This window comes from Chanos chanos, chromosome 4 (assembly GCF_902362185.1).
Source record: "Chanos chanos chromosome 4, fChaCha1.1, whole genome shotgun sequence".
NCBI lineage: Eukaryota > Metazoa > Chordata > Actinopteri > Gonorynchiformes > Chanidae > Chanos > Chanos chanos.
Window position 1 is genome coordinate 14,941,287 of NC_044498.1, and position 18,685 is coordinate 14,959,971.

The 18,685-nt window shown below is 38.7% G+C and overlaps 2 protein-coding genes across 2 annotated transcripts; both read left to right on the forward strand.

Annotated features, from left to right (window-relative positions):
- The first annotated feature begins 358 nt into the window (after window positions 1-358).
- Window positions 359-10,384, forward strand: LOC115810181 (cytoplasmic tyrosine-protein kinase BMX-like). Its single transcript, XM_030772109.1, has 18 exons — window positions 359-377; window positions 650-795; window positions 1,112-1,216; window positions 1,396-1,477; window positions 1,573-1,692; window positions 1,913-1,980; window positions 2,229-2,410; window positions 4,905-4,970; window positions 5,234-5,288; window positions 5,375-5,454; window positions 6,040-6,167; window positions 6,461-6,523; window positions 6,872-7,043; window positions 7,605-7,821; window positions 8,245-8,309; window positions 8,789-8,907; window positions 9,235-9,392; window positions 10,319-10,384. The coding sequence occupies exons 1-18, from the start codon at window positions 359-361 to the stop codon at window positions 10,382-10,384; spliced, it is 1,911 nt and encodes a 636-aa protein (XP_030627969.1).
- A 4,092-nt stretch (window positions 10,385-14,476) lies between these two features.
- Window positions 14,477-16,717, forward strand: LOC115810183 (uncharacterized). The gene is made up of 6 exons (XM_030772110.1): window positions 14,477-14,488; window positions 14,656-14,762; window positions 14,901-14,997; window positions 15,205-15,562; window positions 16,064-16,224; window positions 16,502-16,717. The coding sequence occupies exons 1-6, from the start codon at window positions 14,477-14,479 to the stop codon at window positions 16,715-16,717; spliced, it is 951 nt and encodes a 316-aa protein (XP_030627970.1).
- The last annotated feature ends 1,968 nt before the right edge of the window (window positions 16,718-18,685 follow it).

An 18,685-nucleotide genomic window follows, 5' to 3' on the forward strand; every position in this document is an offset into this window, starting at 1 on the left:
ATATTCAAGTCATCAAGACATGTTTACAGAATGTTGACTGGGCCCTCAATCTATTACCCTGTTTGTTCACAAGAAAATGGAATATTACAAAGTGTTACTGGATGCTTTTATGAATTCGATTACAATGACTAGTTGGGCCTCTTTCGCTTGTACCTCTCATGACTTTAACAAACATGATACTGTTAATGTTTGCACCCACTCTAACTACTGACATGGTCATGCAAATAGTGTGTCTAAACCCTACCTTAAGAATACAGTCAGCCTTTGTGTGCTCTGTTAGCATATAGGTTATAACACACAGTCCACACAACCAACAGCAGCCAGTGCTCGAGTGGAGGTCATATGAAACCTGCAGGAAATGGCTTTGGCTTTTCCAGGTTTGCATTTTCTACCAAAACCTTATCTTTTGTAGATATCTGAAAAGTTTGGTTTGATTAGGATCACTATGTACAGAAGCTCATTTACAGTGTTTTTTTTTTTTTAGAAGAAAATTTTCTATTAATGAATGTAGTGAGAACATAGAATGCACTGTTGTTCCTGGGTGTAGTTTTGAACGGGAAGTTCAAAATAACAAGTGTAGTCTGCCTAAATAAGCATAAGTGATTGACAAAACAGAGTTTAAGTATGTGAGCACCAATCTGTTATGCAGCTGCACATGTGAATGACCTTGTCATCAAGGAGGGAATCCTTCTTAAAATGTCTCAACAAAAGAAGAAAATCTCTCCACGGAATTATAAAGAGCGCCTATTCATACTCAAGAGCCATGCACTATATTATTATGAGTATGATAAAGGGGTAGGTCAAACTCAGTTTACTACTGTCATAGATTTGAGATTTATGCCTGATTACCTTTTTTTTTTACAAAAGTATTAGATTATCCTCTAAATCACCAGATTTGTAAAATGTCAAGGAAAAGCAAGCATACCAATGGAAAAAAGAAAATATTGGAATAAGCTTCCAAAACGTTCATTATTTTACATATTTCATTATTGTATTGTTTTGTTTGCAGACAGTTTTCTTTCTTGTGTTGTTCAAATAGCTACTAAATGACCAGTATATATCATAATGGTAACTATTACATATTGTATTCATGTGTATTATACATCTATAGAAAAAGGGAGCGAAAAAAGGAAATGTGCTGATAGAGAGAATCTGCTGTGTGGAGAGGGTTCAGCCAGAAGACAACTCACCAGTTGAAAGACAGTTTCCTTTTCAGGTCCAACATGCAAGCAAAAACATAAAGCATGTTACATTTTGCCTCATCAGTCTTTATTTCCGTTCTCCTTCTGTTGGTTTTCATCATACATTCAGAGAATACGATCATTTTCATCACACGATAATCATCACACAGTAATTCAACCATACCATTCCAAAGTCTTGTTCTATATTCCTCAGATTGTTCATGATGAGTTCATTCTCTATGTGTTTGCCAAAGATGATGACAGTAGAAATGACTGGTTAGAAGTCCTGAAGCAAGGTAACTATGTGATAGTATAACTTTGTTGTGGAGCTTTTAACATTTATCTTGCTACATCATTATACCAGTAACCCTATTAATTTACTATTTTGCAGTGATTAGAAATAACACTAAGCTCTTGACAAAGTACCACAGAGGTTTTTGGACTGATGGGAAGTTTCTATGCTGTGGTCAGGCAGCAAAAACTGCCCCAGGATGTACTGTGCTGAATACAGGTATATTGAAAACCTGCTAAGAATAGCTATGTGCTAAACCATACTACTGTGTCATAACTTCATGGTGTTGCAGTTGGTCACCAGTAGGTGTTTGCCTCTCAGTGTTAAAATTCTTTCATTTCAGATGATATATTTTGTCTCAAAGATATTAGCTTTCATTTGAAGACAGACCTCAGTTATAGTCTGGCATACATTTTATACATGTTAACTGCTTTCGCAGAGCGTAATTCCCCTGAGGTCAATAGAACTCCTCCACACAAACCGCTTCCTCCTATTCCACCTGCTGAGGTAAATTTTAGCTAATATAGCTAATGATCTAACAGATTCTCTTAAAGCCTCTTAATTCTGAGCAAACCTAGCCCAGATGTTTTTATCATGACTTGGATGTGGTGGGTGTGGTTGTAATGATGGTAATTTTGATGTTAAATGTGAAAGATGTCACATCTCAGCTTTTGGTGCCTAACTCAATATGTTTAGCCATGCATTTGGCTAACATAAACATATGTCTCTACAACCCTAACACATATTCTGTCCAGGACACAGAGAGGACAGCTCTTCCCCCAATCTCAGAAGATCGGAGAAGCTCTGTGAAGATGGTGGTGGCTCGTTATGACTACAAAGCTGATGGGCCCCATGAACTGAATCTACTGAAAGGAACCAAATACCACATCATAGAGAATGACTCAAACCAGTGGTGTAAAATCAGAGACACTCAAGGGTAAAGTCTCTCTGTAGTATTTATCTCTTCATTGCAATATATGGAAACTTTGTGCCGTCAGTTTGTAGTTGTTGCTGATATACTGTTTTCCCTCTGCACCATATACAAAATGAAGTTTTTTCATAATCTTTCTTGATTAGGTCAGTTGGATATGCTCCCTCCTCATACTTGGAAGAGATGGAGAAAAATACAAACTGTAGGTAGGTGTGGGTTAGTGAGTAGGCTCGTGATGCTGTAAATGAATGGTTCTCTGAGATTTACATAATATTTTCCACCCCTGGGGCATTTGATGTTTTCTGAAGGAATCACTTGGTAAGTGATGGTTAGTATGGCTCAGACAACCACTATCCAAATAGATGGTATACTGAAAACACCCATGAATCGTTCTTACCCAAGAAGAGCGCATGTACTGACTCCTGAGATAGAGGCAACAAAACACATGTAAAAACTCACTTATCTCAAAATGCATGTAATTAAAGATTAGATTCCAAAATTAATAACATTTAGTGTCAGCAAATATATGGGTAATCCTCCCCCACCCCAATTTGAGTAAATCCACTGATTTTCATACTGTGGGCACTGTGAGACAAATGGAAGTTCTGGGTCCATAACTTGCTAATGTAGCAGACGTAGCTTGCCATGCTCCAAGATGCCTTGTGTTCATTCAGGGCCACCGTGGTCCTTCCAGCATTCTCAAAAATGTCTTCAGCTGGCCCAGGTACAGCCTTTTTCAGCTGTACCTGGGAAACTACTTCATCTCCCCAGTAGAGTCAGGTATCAGCACATAGTATTGTCACATGAGTGAAACTTCCTGGAATATTAGCTTTCAGATATTTTTCCATGAGATTTGATAAGATATTGTATATAATGGTCTTGGCTATATGCTTTCTCTGTCCTCTCTGAGCTGACTGACAAAATGCACTTGGTTTTGGCCAAGCTTACACATTTTGCTAGCAACTACTGGAGCCCTTTTGCTACATACACTTTGCATAATTTTTCTACAGTTGTTTCAGAGGGGCTGTAAGCTCAGCAAAATATGGAATGAGTTTATGGTACATTGCCAAAATCTCTGAGGCAACTGTAGGTGCTCTGGTGAGAGGTAGTTACTAATATATTGCATAAAAGTCAACTTTGGGGATGTACCAGGCCATCCTGACATTCTATATCAGAATCTGAAAAGTAGGATTAAGGACAGGGAAATATTTTTCCTCTGATTTAGATGTGATAGCCTCACTCACACCTGTCAGGCTGTGTGCTTGTATTGATGGAGACCCATGGTCAGTAGACCACACAAAATACCAATACCTGACATTGTAGCGTTATTAATATAAGATATGAAATATGGGCCATGCCACTGAAAACATAACTTGCTCCTTATTTAAGAGCTACCATATGTATCATTTTTCACCTCAAGACCAATAAAAGTTTCCAAAAGAAATGAGAGCCAAACTGTGCATAAACAAGGGTGATATGACTTAGATTGTAATACTGGTTATATTACTCACCTAAAATGAACTCAATAATCGTAAAGACTCTGAACAAAACAGATACATCTATGAGTTTTGCTGACACCATGTGTTGAGAGCTACAGGTCGTTTACTCTTTTAACACGTCATGCCAGCTTTAAGCACAACATCAGCCATGGAAATTGTAAAATCTCACCTGGATGTTTTACAAAGTACATATATTTCCAGAATACCAGCCTATACTCCATAGAAATGAATGGCTTATGCTGCATGACGAACATTCATTTTCTTACATTACTCTGCTGTTTTCTTTCTGTTGTAACAAGCTATCAGGTAGAGTAACAGCTGTTATGTGATTTTAAGGCAGCAGTGTTTTAATGTTATAAAATTTACAATAGAAATTACAGGTTAAACTGCTTTCTAAAACACTTCAGAAATTATTTTGCTTCACTGGTGAGGCTAAACAGTGTCCACATATTCTAATACTAAATCTGTCAGTGTAATGGGAGCATTGCCCAGGAGGGTCCTGACAGAGTGTTCTCATAGCATGGAAAATTGGTGAGGAATGATTCTCTTAGCAATCTTTTCTATCACATTTGAAAAAAACTTCTGCCCTACTCTGTATTTGCAATAACAAAGTTCAGCAATAATCTATCTCTCTCTATACCAACGAAAGGCCTCGTCGTTTCTCGTATTGTCACTTATGAAAGTAACAGCTGGGGATGAAAAATATTGAAGATTAAACCTGTTCACTCACTACAGTTCTGAGTGTGGTTAGTTGGGCCCCATTTTAGATCAAGCTAAAACCACTCATTACTCTACTTATGACTCATATAAGGTGATGTGATGGAACTACAACTCCCCTGCAAAACCCCCCAAAAACCCAGTCTCTTTATCTCGCAGGCATTTTAAATCCAACCCAGAGAGGTCTTACAGTCTCAGAGAGTGAGTATGATTGAAATCAAACTGAATAAACCTTTTTTTATGTTAGGCATAAATATCATTAATTTCTGTCTCTCTCTACCCAGGACATGCAGTGGGGCAGATACTGTGCAGCACATCTCTCTGAAGTCTGTCCGTGTGGAAGACTACCCGTGAGAATGTCCTCACATGTACACGTAGATGTACACAAATGATTTAACAAAGATTGAAAATTGACATTGCAGAGATGACAAATCCCCAATGCAATTCAGTTCACCACATATTTCGTATTTAAACATGCACCTAAATTGCTTGTAGGTCTCCTTGAACTCAGTGCTTGAGTTTGACTATGTATTTGATGAAATGCATACACATATTTAGAACATCTTTTACTAATAAATACATATCTGAGTGATGCGAATATATTCTGCTCTAGCTGGTATGTTGGAAACCTGTCACGGGTGAGGGCAGAACAACTACTGAGAGAGAAGGTGACCAATTCCTCATACATAAACTCCCAATGTTTTCCTATGTTGGCTTAATTTTGTTAAACTGACATTGGATTCTGCTCTCTTAGGGGAAAGAGGGATCATTTGTAGTCAGAGACTCCAGTCAAAAGGGAATGTACACAGTGTCGTTATTCAGTCAAGCACTTGAGTGAGTACAGGAAGAAAAGACACAAAATGATATTAATATCAGCACCAAAAATGTATAGAGTGCATTTTTTCTGTTATACATAGTAGACAATAAGCCTAGAACTTATCTCTCTGGTGACCTTGCTTCACCCTGGTGATAATTCTTAAAAAGCATGCTTATTCATTCTCTTTTTAAATTGAACTTGTGGTGGTGTTGAATCTACTGAACTTAATATTATTAAGTAATCAGTCCAACTTTTTATTACATTTATTCAAATGATATCCTCTTTGTAACATCAGTTCATGATCAACCTTTGTCAATAACTTATTTTTAAAAAATATATAAACATACCGTGAGAAAAAAATACTAAAGCACATTTCGGCCCATATCATGTTTTCATTATTATTCTAAATTGCTATAAACTGTTAAAAGATGGATATTTGTCTCATCAAATAAATCAACTTGGTAATGAATTATTTATAATAAAAAATCAAATTCAGTTATGCAGTCAAATAAGTCAAACGTATCCTTTATAATATTTGACAAGAGGTGCATTTTTCAGGGCAGAGGGCTATGAAAGGGTTAATAATGTTCTCCTCTGTGCAGTGAATTGAATGGAACCGTCCGGCATTACCTTGTCAATGTCAGTGCTGATGGGAAGTACTACCTCGCACAGAAACACCTTTTCGACTCTATTCCCCAAATGATTCAATACCACCAGCTCAATGGGGCAGGTCTGTGTTCTTCCGCAATCTGTCGTCTCTCACACACAGGCACGCACACACACACACACGCTAACACACTCAGAGATACAGAATAACACTGACGAATACGTGATGTGACTCATTGGGGGGTTTTTCTGTAAATGATGAAATAAAGCTGAGTTGAGTAATTTCCAACCACCCATGGCTGTTTTGTTGCAAACAAACACAATCTTGTTATTGAAGTTTGTCATTTAAAGAGAAAAACAGAGAACGTGACCTTTTGACTACCATTCACTCATCCATAGATTGTTGGTTTCATTTAGGCCTGTTGACAAGACTGCGCCACCCAGCCATCACTAATGACAACAAGGCTCCATCAGTGTATGGTTAGACCAATACAATGTTCTGATTGATGTCAACTTTTTCACCACAATTTTTTGGATTATGAAAGCAGCACACTCTGTTTCTAGAAATATAAATTTGTAATATTCTGTCAAATAAACTAACTACTGGTGTAAATATATGAAAAGTTCTAAAATATGAAGGTAAGATATACAATGTATATCACTGTATAATATATGATGTACAGGGTTATACACATATGACTGTTTCCATAGTATTAATCTGAGAGAACAATCCCAATTACTTGTCACACCTTAAAACACGTAGCAGAAGACAATGATCGATTATTAACACACTGAGTATGTTTTGAAATATTTCTTTGGTTTCATCAGGAGAATGGGAGCTTTGCCGTGATGAGATAACCCTGTTGCAGGAGCTTGGCAGTGGACAGTTTGGTGTGGTTCAGTTGGCAGTCTGGAAGGGGAAATATAAAGTAGCCATTAAAATGGTCAAAGAAGGCTCTATGTCGTCTGATGAGTTCATTGAGGAAGCTCAGGCCATGATGTGAGTTCCCAAACTGAAAAGCTACTCTGTTCTTGCTTCCTCTCTCTGTTCCTTTTTCAGTTCTCATTACATATGTAACTCACTCAGTGTTTGTGTCTACACCTGCAGTTCCTTTTTTTTGTAGTATAAACATTTTTGGTTCCATTTTGCCATATATTCAGTTATCTCCTGCGTACTTAGCTGCATGTGTACATTTTTATGGCAGTGACTCATGTTTCAAGTACCTTTACTTCCACACATTCAACATAATAAGGACTTTCATTGTATTTTGTGTAAAGTTATAAAGATGGAACTTTACCGTTAGCACTGATGTGATCTTACAGTCATAACAATTAATAGCATTATCTCTACCATCAGAACTAAAATCACTTGTAACCGCTACTTCTGCCATAATTACCACTCCTACTTCTACTATCACAACGGTTACTGTCACAAGGCCAGGACTACTGTTGCTGAACCTACTACTGTTACTACCACTACCACCACTCATGCTACTATTGCACTCCAAAACTAATACCTATTTGTTTTTGAAAGAAAATAATGATTTGCTTGTGTGTCAAGGAAATTAAGGCATCCAAAACTGGTGACCCTTCATGGCGTCTGCACAGACATGTTTCCTATCTACATAGTGACAGAGTTCATGAGTAATGGATGTTTACTGGACTACCTAAAAAATCATGGTAAAGAGCTTCAGCCTTCGCAACTGTTAGACATGTGTCTGGATGTGTGCGATGGCATGACCTACCTGGAGAGAGAACAATTTATACATCGAGACCTAGTAAGAGTTCAGACACAAGTTACATAGCATTACATCACTGTGTAGGCTCAGACAGGGCTAGTTTGTGCAACTGTGTGATAATGACATGAAGTGATACAGAAAGTGTGGTTTTGTCTATGGTGCACCATTGTTTTTGTCAGCCACAGTGAAAACTTAAGGCTTAATCATTGTGAGAGTGTAACTGATCTCATGTAGTCTGTCAAAGCTGATGAGACATAAATTCAGTGTTATAAGTCTTATGTACAACATCTGGCAAAACATTTGCACTAAAGCATATTATGATTTAATTATTAATGTTTGACAATTTAATTATGCTTTATTCAATAACTGTGAATTAACCAATTTGTAGATGATGGATTTGTCTGACTGTCATTCATTCATTAAGTCTTTTTAAAACATGACTGATATGTGTTCCCTCTGCAGGCAGCAAGAAACTGCTTGGTTGACCAAGATCTGACCGTCAAGGTGTCTGATTTTGGAATGGCTAGGTAAACGTCTGACACAAGGCATATTATGATTGCAGAAAACCGATTACTGTGATACATTTACATACCATGGACACAGTGACTATTATGTCACCAAACAGAGAGCTTGCCAAACTGTCTCATGTCTAAGCTTCATTAGGGAAATATCAAGCACCAAGCATCTATACATATACAGTATATGTGTAAATATGTATATACATATATACATACATACATATATATTCACACACACACACACACACACACACACACACACACACACACACACACACACACACACACACACACACACATCTATCTGTCTATCTATCTATACTGTATATTTATCTATCTATCTGTCTATCTATCTATCTATCTATCTATACTGTATATTTAACTTGATATATATAACTTGAATGATTTTAACTACTTTGATTTTGGGTATCTATTTGGGTGCCTATTTCTGCCTTTACTGTGATGTGCTGATTGTGGGTACTCGGTAGATATGTTCTGGATGATCAGTACACCAGCTCAGTAGGCACCAAGTTCCCTGTGAAATGGGCTGCCCCTGAGGTCCTTAACTACACCAGATTCAGCAGCAAATCTGATGTGTGGGCCTTTGGTAAGTACAGATATATTATATATTATAGTTTAAAGGAAATGATATGTTTGCTATCCATCCATGAATATGTTGTTAAAGACAACACCCCCCCTCCCCCCAAAAATATCAGTAGAAAATATCCAAAATATTCAAAAGCCAATAATAACAGAGATTTAATCATCTGACATTTGGATAATTGCTTGTGTGTATGTTATGATAATATGGTACATTTTCTGAAGTAATAGAAAATGAACTTGATTTTTTGCATGAACATGATCATGATCTATAATGATGATACTGGTAATTATAGTTGTCATCTTTCTCTTTGTGGTCTCCTCTAACATGAAGGAGTGTTAATGTGGGAGGTGTACACCTTAGGAAAAAAACCCTATGAGCTGTATGACAATGCCCAAGTTGCTGAGATGGTCTCGCAGGGACACCGATTGTACAGACCTCAGCTGGCCACTGCAGAACTTTACCAGGTTTTTGGAAGCTGCTGGCATGAGGTTAGATCTACCTTCTTAAGGCCATCTTATTTAAGACAGACAAAATCTGTAGCCCTTTTATATTATTTTCTGGCTTATTGTAATAGTTATGGTCCTGTCACGTCCTGATACATCTTTTTCCTGGCATCCCTTTATTTCTTGTCTCAAACTTTTGTGCTAATAACTGCAAATTATGTTGAGGCTTCGCTCCAATTCTCTCCCAACAGCCTTTTGATTTCAGCATTTGTCCTCTTTCACCTCTTAACTGCACCTTGCTTTTCCTGTCCCAGCATTGTTCCTCTCTTCTCATAGTCTCTCATTTTGTTCCCACTTATGAATTCTGGCCCTTATATTGGACTTCCTACTTCTTTTTGTGCTCTCAAATTCTTCCAAATTTCTCTGCCTTCTTCCTCATCTCCCGTCTGCGTTTTGTGTTGTTGCTTCTCTCCGTTCTCCTGCATGATATTTAAAGAATATGTGTATTCATAAAGTGAAATGTTTGCATAAACCGAGATGAACTGAATAAACATGTCTGAGTCCCACACAAATGGCTGTCTTTACTCAGGTTGGTATGTTAAACAAATCACACGCTGTCAGAAAATTAGGCAGCTGTGGTTGTTGTCATATCAGCTATGTCAGTCAATGTGACAAATATCAAGTGGTACAGTGGTTGGCTTCATATACATAGGAGGAAGGTTTTGTTAGCATGACTTTCCCGTAGTGAGGAGGTCACTGCCTGAGGGTGAGATTTCATGATCACCTATAACCACGTAATTATGAGATGTAATCGTGAGATAATGAGTATGCGGACATTTTAATCTGAGGGGACAATGAAAAAAAACTTAAAGTATTTAAATAAGTTAATTAATTTGAAGTGCAATGTATACATATCACTGTGACTAATCAACACCGAAACTGAACTACAAATAGTGACTCTCTTGTTTCAGCTTCCAGAGGAAAGACCATCCTTTCAACAACTTTTTGAGCTTCTTCGTGCTTTTCAAGATGAGTAACAGTTGTTTCCAAGAGCTCCACTACAAAAACAATGAATATTTTTTAAACAACAAAAGTGAATTTAATGGGTGACCTTTTTTTTCTTAACAGTCAAATATGAAACTGAAGTCTGTGCTACCTTATAGATGTAATATCTTGCTTGTTATAAGTCAATGCTGATTTTCCAGATCATTTTCCAATGGTAAATCTGGCTTATCCTTCATACTCTCATATGAAGGACACCACTTAATAAAGTATGAGGTGTTGCGTGGGACTTTTCCAAAAGTTCAAGCCAGTTATTTTTGCACTTGGAGGGGAAGAATGTGCCATTGCTGGCTTCAGTTTATATCAGGATTGCTTTTTATTACATAAAATAGGGTGCAGTACCTTGTTTATCTGCTGTTTAATTATGGAATTGTTGAAGTCACAGCTTGTAAAATGTAGATGTACTGTAAGCACACAGATAAAGTGTAAATGTAACTAGGCAGATTTTGTTCTTTATGACTAAATGCTGGTAAATAAATTTTGATATAGGAATATTCCTTGTGGTGCTGTGAAACCTTTTTTCATGCATATGAACAGTGTATTGGACTGGAGACAAGAGTCAGTTATGAGTTTTGGAGGAGATATGATTAAATGTTCTTATTTTTGCCCTCCTTTGGCACAACCCTGTACGCAAAGTGTGTTCATTTCACCAGTGTTCAAAGTTAAACCACATTCACCATTTCCTTTGTGATCTCATGCAGTCTCCTTTTTCACCTTACGAAAAACATTGCACGTTTTACAGAATGAAATGCATGAAAATGCATGTAAACATACAGTATAACTGACAAAATAATTGAAATAAATAAAGAGAAAAAAAGAAAAGAAAAAAAAGAGATCACATTTGAAATAACTGCGCCATGGTTAAAATATTAATCCAAAGGAATTTCATATTCATTTCAATAATATTGATCAGTTTCATTCTTATAGTTGCTGAACACCACAAACCTCAGCCTCAAGAGATTTCTGAAAAAGTATAAAAATGATAAAAAAAAGTGTGGCAGATGCTAGTCCACCACCACAGAGACTGAGGTTCATATCCTGGTAGCAATGCTTGGCTGGGTGCCCACATTAACACAATAGGCAGTGTTCATGGGTCAGAAGTCAGCAGGGGATCGTCTTCCCATCATCTGCTGCAGTATGGATTCCCGTCGGCTGGCCCTGAGGTGCCGGATTAGTGGTGGATGGATCTGGGGTAGCCTACACATAGCATGAAACACTGCGTGCATTAAGACTTCTTGGAAGAGTGGTCCTTACTCGTGTAACAAGGAGTGGTCAGTGACTCATGTGACAGACTTTCAAGTTTCAGTTTCAAGTTTTATTGTCTTTTACTAGATAACAATGTGGACATCATTATCAGCAATGAAATTTTTGGGCTCGGGACCAGCTCAGCTTGCAAAGTGTAGCAGGTAAATAATAATAATGAAAGAACAGTAAAGGTAAATATAAGGGCAATATAAGGTGATATATAAGGGAATATATATATACATGTGCAATAAATAGAAATGTACAGAAATGTAGAAATATAAAAATATAAGACAGATATAAGAGTATAGGAATATAAGAATGTGTAGTGGATGAACAGTCCTGAGTGGAACAATCTTGAAGTGCATGTGCAACAGCATAGACAGTTATGGTGTACACAGTATGGGATTGGGTAGATGAACAGTGCAATGTAATGTAGACCACTTTCAGTCTAAGGGTCCAAGCAATGTGTGCATGTGTGGTGTCAGTGGTTCAGCAGTCTGCTTGGGGGAAAAATCTGTCTCTGAACCTGCTGGTATGGGTCCGGATGCTCCTGTACTGTTTTCCAGATGGCAGGAGAGTGAATAGACTATGGCTAGAATGGCTGGGGTCAGCGAGGACCTGCTGTGCCTCCCTCCTGCAGCGCTGGCTGTAGAGGTCCTGGATGGCTGGCAGCTCAGTCCTGGTCATGCGCTGTGCTGATCTGACCACCCTCTGCAGAGCTTTGCGGTAGTGAGCGGTGCAGCTGCCATACCAGGCTGTGATGCTGCCAATCGGGATACTCTCTATGGTGCACCTGTAGAAGTTGGCAAGTATCCTGGGGTCCATCCCGAACCTTCTCAGTCATCGGAGGAAGAACAGCCGCTGTCGTGCTGTTTTCACGACCACTCCTGTGTGGTGTGACTAGCTTAGATCCTCGCTGATGTTAATCCCCAGGAATCTGAAGCTGCTGACCCTCTCCACTGCTGTACCCCCGATGTGGATGGAGGTGTGTCCCTCTCCCTGCAGTCTCCTGTAGTCCATGATCAGCTCCTTGGTCTTGCTGACATTGAGCAGGAGGTTGTTGTCCTGACACCACGATGTCGGGGCTCTCACCTCAGCTCTGTAAGCAGACTCGTCACTGTCAGTGATGCAGCCGATGATGGTGGTGTTGGAGCTTTGTGAGGCCGTGCAGTCGTGGGTGAACAAGCAGAACAACAGGGGGCTGAGCACACATCCCTGCTGAGTGTTAATGTGGACGAGGTGACGCTGCTGATCCTTACTACCTGGGGTCTGCCTGTCAGGAAGTCCATGATCCAGCTGCACAGGGAGGGGTTGATGCGCAGGTCTTGGAACTTTGTGATGAGTCTGGACGGCACTACAGTGTTAAAGATGGAGCTGTAGTCAATGACCAGGATCGACACATAGGTGTTTTTCCGATCCAGGTGTGAGAGGGTGGTGTGCAGTGCGAGTGCTATCGCATCATCTGTGGACCTATTTGGCCTGTAGGCAAACTGGAGTGGGTCCAGTGTGGTGGGCAGGGTGGATGTGATGTGAGTTTTGACCATACGTTCAAAACACTTCATCACGATGGAGGTGAGTGCTATTGGGTGGTAGTCGTTAAGGCAACTCACGTTTGTTTTCTTCGGGACTGGAATGATGGTGGTCTTGAAGCATAAGGGGACTACAGATTGTTTCAGGGAAAGGTTGAAGATGGTCGTGAAGACATCTGCCAGTTCGTATGCACATGCTTTGAGAGCACGGCCCGGAATATTGTCAGGACCAGGAGCTTTACGTTTGTTTACCCTTCTGAAAGATTTACACACATCTGCCTGAGATAGCTGAAGTGGGCAGTTGTCCTGTTCTATCAGTAGGACCGGTTTGGTGTTGTCATATGGTGGTCTTTGACCTCTCTGGTCAGTGTAGGAGTTGAATAAGTGAGGAGAAATAGAAATTGGGGGAAAGAGGGACTACAAAAAACAAAGAATGCTCAAAAATCTACCCCTACTACCACCCAGCTGCACCATAAACAGTTTTAAAAAGTAAATATTTATGGTGGGACTGCCATAAATTCATAAATCTGTTTATCAAGGCATTACAATGAGCACAAAGATTTCTGCAGACTACCATGCTGGGAACTGCTCTCCCAAAATCAAATAAGAACAAGAATTGAGGATAGGATCAGCTTGAAAGAAGCAGTGGTCATCAACAGTACAAAACGATTCAGTGAGTAAATTAGTGAAAAGCCAAAATCTGGATGTCTGAGCAGTGGAAGAATGTAATACAATCTGACTAGTCATCTTTTACACACCTTCCTACAACTGGGTGTTCTTTAATTTGCCTTCAAACTCACATTGCCCGTTCCTAGTTTTGAAACATAACGGTTCATCTCCTACATGGCTGCCTGCAGAGGAATAGCCCTATGGATACTCCTATCTATCTATCTATCTATCTATCTATCTATCTATCTATCTATCTATCTATCTATCTATCTATCTATCTATCTATCTATCTATCTATCTATCTATCTGTCTATCTATCTATCTATCTATCTATCTATCTATCTATCTGTCTGTCTGTCTGTCTGTCTGTCTGCCTGTCTGTCTGTCTGTCTTTCTATTTCTCTCTCTCTCTCCCTCTCTCTCTGTCCCTCTCTTTGTGTTTTACATTGCAACAGTTACTAGCAACAGTCCATTATTTCCTCTTGGTAAAATGACCTCTCAATAAGATTTCGACTTCCTGCAACTTGACTCAACCCCTAAAATGCAAATGAGGCCATCCCCTCTTATAAAGCAGAACATGAACAATAGCGGCAGAACTGCATACTGACAAGCTCTGCTCGAATCATGGACGTCGAGGTGAGGTTTATTAGCTTTTCACACTTGGCTTCTTGGCTGACATACCACTTTGGTTAAGCTGCTTGTGGGTTGCTTTTTAATGTAAAATTGCTATATTGTGTTGAGGTAAACCTGCAAGAGTCTTTCTAGATCACGCTGTGTATTTATGTTTTCCCTCCACTATTTAGGGTGGCTGTGTCAAGGGGATTATTTCAGTTCTTCACAGAAACCAAGATGGAAAGCATCTTTATGAAGTGGAGAACGTTATATTGTATAATAAAAGTGGGTTCACAAGGTAAAGACATTTTGAAACCCCTAACACACAAACACACACACATACACACACACACACACACACACACACACATGCATACAGTTTCAAATACAATCACAAATATGTCTGTTGTCATATTTTCCATTTGTATTTCCCTAGCAAAGGAGACAAACTTCTAATGATCAATGATGTGGAGATACAGGATTTGGCACCAGAGGCACTGGCCGAGATGTTGGCCAAAGGTTCACCTATGCTGGTGAGCATACCCTTATACTTATATATAAAAGAAATGAGAAGTGAGAAGTGAGTCTTGTGACTATCCTTTCTCAGTATTCACAAAAATTGCTGTCGCTGAATATTCCCAACCGGGGACATTCTCAGATGAGCACATGCTTAAAAAAGGTTGTTTTCTGATTAAATATTTAGTTCATTACATGTGCATATGTACTATATTTGCTCTCAGACCATACACCAATCAAACATGGATAATCCAGCCAAGGAATGCCAAGAGCCTGGAGACCTCCACGCCACATCCAAAGAGGAAACTTTTCTACGCCTCAGCTTAGAAATGTTCCGTGAGGAGGATCTGGAGAATGATGGCGAGGATGGAGAGAGCTCTGGTGTGGAGGAGGAGAGCGGGGACAAAGACAGTGGCAGCGCTGAAAATGGGTCTGATGATGTTCTTATAATTGCCTTGAAAGAAACCAGCATCTCTGTGGTAACATCACGGGGCTGTGGTGAAGGGTGCCCATTTGAGGACTGCGAAGGCATAAAATGCCATTATAGTGATGTTGTCTTGTCTTCAAATGAGGTGATCTTATGTGAGTAATCTGTTTGGAAATCAATTCCATACCTATTGTTCAGTAGGAGAGATTTGCTTAGCTATTCAGAAAACAAATTTTGTTCAGCTTCAGCAAAGTGTTGCGTTGAACATTCATATGCTTTTGTGTCTCTGTAAACCTTTAAAATGACAGTACTACAAAGGAGTAATTAATGAATCTCTTTTCTTCTCAGTGCACACAGGAACTTTGAATTTAAAACGATACAACAAGCGTGTGGTTTTCCTCAGGAGTTGTCTGAATCAGAAATACTTTGACCACACAGACAGCCAGGCAATCATCAGAGAAAAAAAACAAGAATCAGGTTTGTTCCATTCTATTTTAGAAAATATATCAAACAGACCAGATCAAGTAAAACTAGACCTATATGTAAAAGGTAAGATATGGAACACACTACAAACTACTGTGCTGCATATACCATGAAGTAGAGTAAGTTTAATACTCATGAACTGTTGACAGTTTATGCTTCTGCTTGTCTTTCAGCAAAAATCACAATTTACTCCTACCAGACAGAAGGTATCTTGCCCAGTCCACAAACTCTCAATAAGGGATACAAAGGTATTCCTGTTGTACTGAATTTCACAGGCACTGAAGCCTTCCTCAGATGTACCAAAGAGGGTGGAAGTCCAGTTGTGAGTGTTGATGTAAGTGTACAGCATGTATCGGTGCACCACTCAGACTATACTTATGCTTACACATTGCATATTCAGATTACATCTGTGTAAATTGAAAATGTAATCAATGTTTGGTAACAGTAGTGCTAACACATTTAACTTATGGCTCCATGTCAAGGGGTTTAATGAGTTATCTTAAGATATGTTGCATGTATGTTAGTCATTTTTTTTAAAACAAATATATTATGTGAAGGATTTTCACCCCACTGTGTTCCACTTTAAACCATGTATTTAAACTTCATTTCAGAACTGTGAAAAAAGCAAACTGAGGTGCATCTCCCAGGGTGCTGCAGATGTGTGGCCCTTTGTTTTCTACATGTCGAGTGATCCGAGTGGCAATCGTCGCTTTGAGTCAGCCAACTGTGAGGGTTGGTTCCTTAAAGCGGAAGAAGAAGATCGCGTCATACTTAAAAATGCTCCCAAAGATGATTCTTTCTATTTTTTAATACAAAATGTTAAGTAAGATGCTGTAGTCAATGCCTGAATTCAGGCATATGGTAATCGTATGCTCATATTAAACAGTTCACTGCCATTGTAGTGTTAAGTAGATATGTATCATACCACACTTATTCATGGTTATGCTACTTACTGGCCTCATTTCATGGAAGAATAAATCAAATATTGTCATTTGACAAGGTCAGTGCATTTCCTCAAAAGTATGTAAAATATCAACATCTGTCTATATATCAACATTTGACGTTTGTTTCACAAGAGCAGCTAATTCTTTTACATATGCACTGCACAAAATCTTGGAGTGTGATTTTAGCATCTCACTCTCCTCCAGTGAGAAAGCATTATATAGCTTATATATTTACTTCATATTTACTCCATTTTCTGTCTCTTTTGCATTGGAAATTAAATTTATCCTTTGCTTTTGTCACTATCCCAGGTGTGTTTTGTCATTCTTAGTCCAGTTTGTTCTGTGTTCTTCTCAAATGCATTATTTGACATTGTTCTCCTTGGCCCTCTACATGGGCTCTGAGCCTTAGATTTCTGAGAGTCAAAAAGGAGAAGAATATTTTTATTAATCTCTTTTAGTCTTCAGTGAACTCAGTAAGAATACTGTGGTCTAATCATTCCTGGCAGTAGTGAAATTTACAGACAAACACTTCATCCTGTTTTTGCTCACTGCCACCCTCCCACCCCCCAGAATTCCCATAAGGGTAAAATAAACAAACACTAACAGTCCCATCACCACCCCAAACACCACCAGTGAAATAGTGATTTTCTCTTCCACTGGAGTCGTTGGTGTTGCTTGAAGACCCACAAACTCAAATCCATCCATCACTCAGTTGGAACACGCTGTTGATTCATCCTCTGGATGGTCTGTGTGGACATAGTCATACTTTTTATTTACTGAGGAAGTCTGCACTTATTATAAATGACATATTCCTGTGGATGCTCTCGGCATATATTGAGATGTTTACATATATATATATATATATGTGTGTGTGTGTGTGTGTGTGTGTGTTTATATAAACCCACCAAATATTTTGAATTTTAAAATATTTTTGATTAGTTTTGAGAAATTGATAAGGATTACTGTTTTATTAAGGTAATGGTCTCTAGGTACTGTTTATAGCCAGTCAGAATAAAGCCTTTCCAGCTATGGTCTTACCAGATAGCTGCTTCCACTTCTGCTTTGGGAGTAATCACAGCTGGATTGGTTGGATCAGTGAACACAAAATTGAATGAGATCCTTGAAGTTTCTTTGTAGGAGTGCATATTATCAGTTAAGAGATTTCCATAGCAGTGTTATTATGACATAAAGAATGCTCTGTAATGAGTTTCAATCAATTCAAAGCAATGCATACGTTGTTAAATACTTACACAATATCGATCTTTTCAGAGAAGTAGTACTGACACAAGCCATCATTGTTGTGAATAGTTCCATCTCTGGAATTCCAGGAGTGCTGAACCAAAAAAAATGAAATAAACCTTTAATCATCTATCTGTGTATCTATGTATCTATGTATCTATCTCTCTTCCTCTCTCTCTATCTCGTTTTACACCGCAACAGTTACTAGAAGCAGTCTATTACTTCTTCCTCTCGGTAAAATGGTCTCTGAACAAGATTTTGACTTCCTGCAACTTGACTCAACCCCTAAAATGCAAATGAGACAATCTCCCTTTATAAAGTAGGACATGAGCAACAGAGGCAGAACTGCATACTGACAAGCTCTGCCTGAATCATGGAGGTCGAGGTAAGGTGTATTAGCTTCTTACACGTGGCTTCTCGGCTATCATACTACTTTGGTTAAGTTGTTTCTTAGGTTGCTTTTCAGTGTAGGACTGCTATATTGTGTTGAGGTTAACTTGCAAAAGTGCTTTTGGAACATTTCGTGTAATTACTTTTTTCTCTCCATTATTCAGGATGGCTGTGTCAAAGGAATTATTTCAGTTCTTCACAGAGATCAAGATGGAAAGCATC

Bases quoted from the DNA above. Each gene is read 5' to 3' on its own strand.
- LOC115810181 (XM_030772109.1), top strand. The intron at 2,411-4,904 runs GTAAAGTCTCTC...CTCTCTACCCAG, and splicing joins AAAATCAGAGACACTCAAGG to GACATGCAGTGGGGCAGATA. The intron at 9,393-10,318 runs GTTAGATCTACC...CTCTTGTTTCAG, and splicing joins TTGGAAGCTGCTGGCATGAG to CTTCCAGAGGAAAGACCATC.
- LOC115810183 (XM_030772110.1), top strand. The intron at 14,763-14,900 runs GTAAAGACATTT...GTATTTCCCTAG, and splicing joins AATAAAAGTGGGTTCACAAG to CAAAGGAGACAAACTTCTAA. The intron at 16,225-16,501 runs GTAAGTGTACAG...ACTTCATTTCAG, and splicing joins GTCCAGTTGTGAGTGTTGAT to AACTGTGAAAAAAGCAAACT.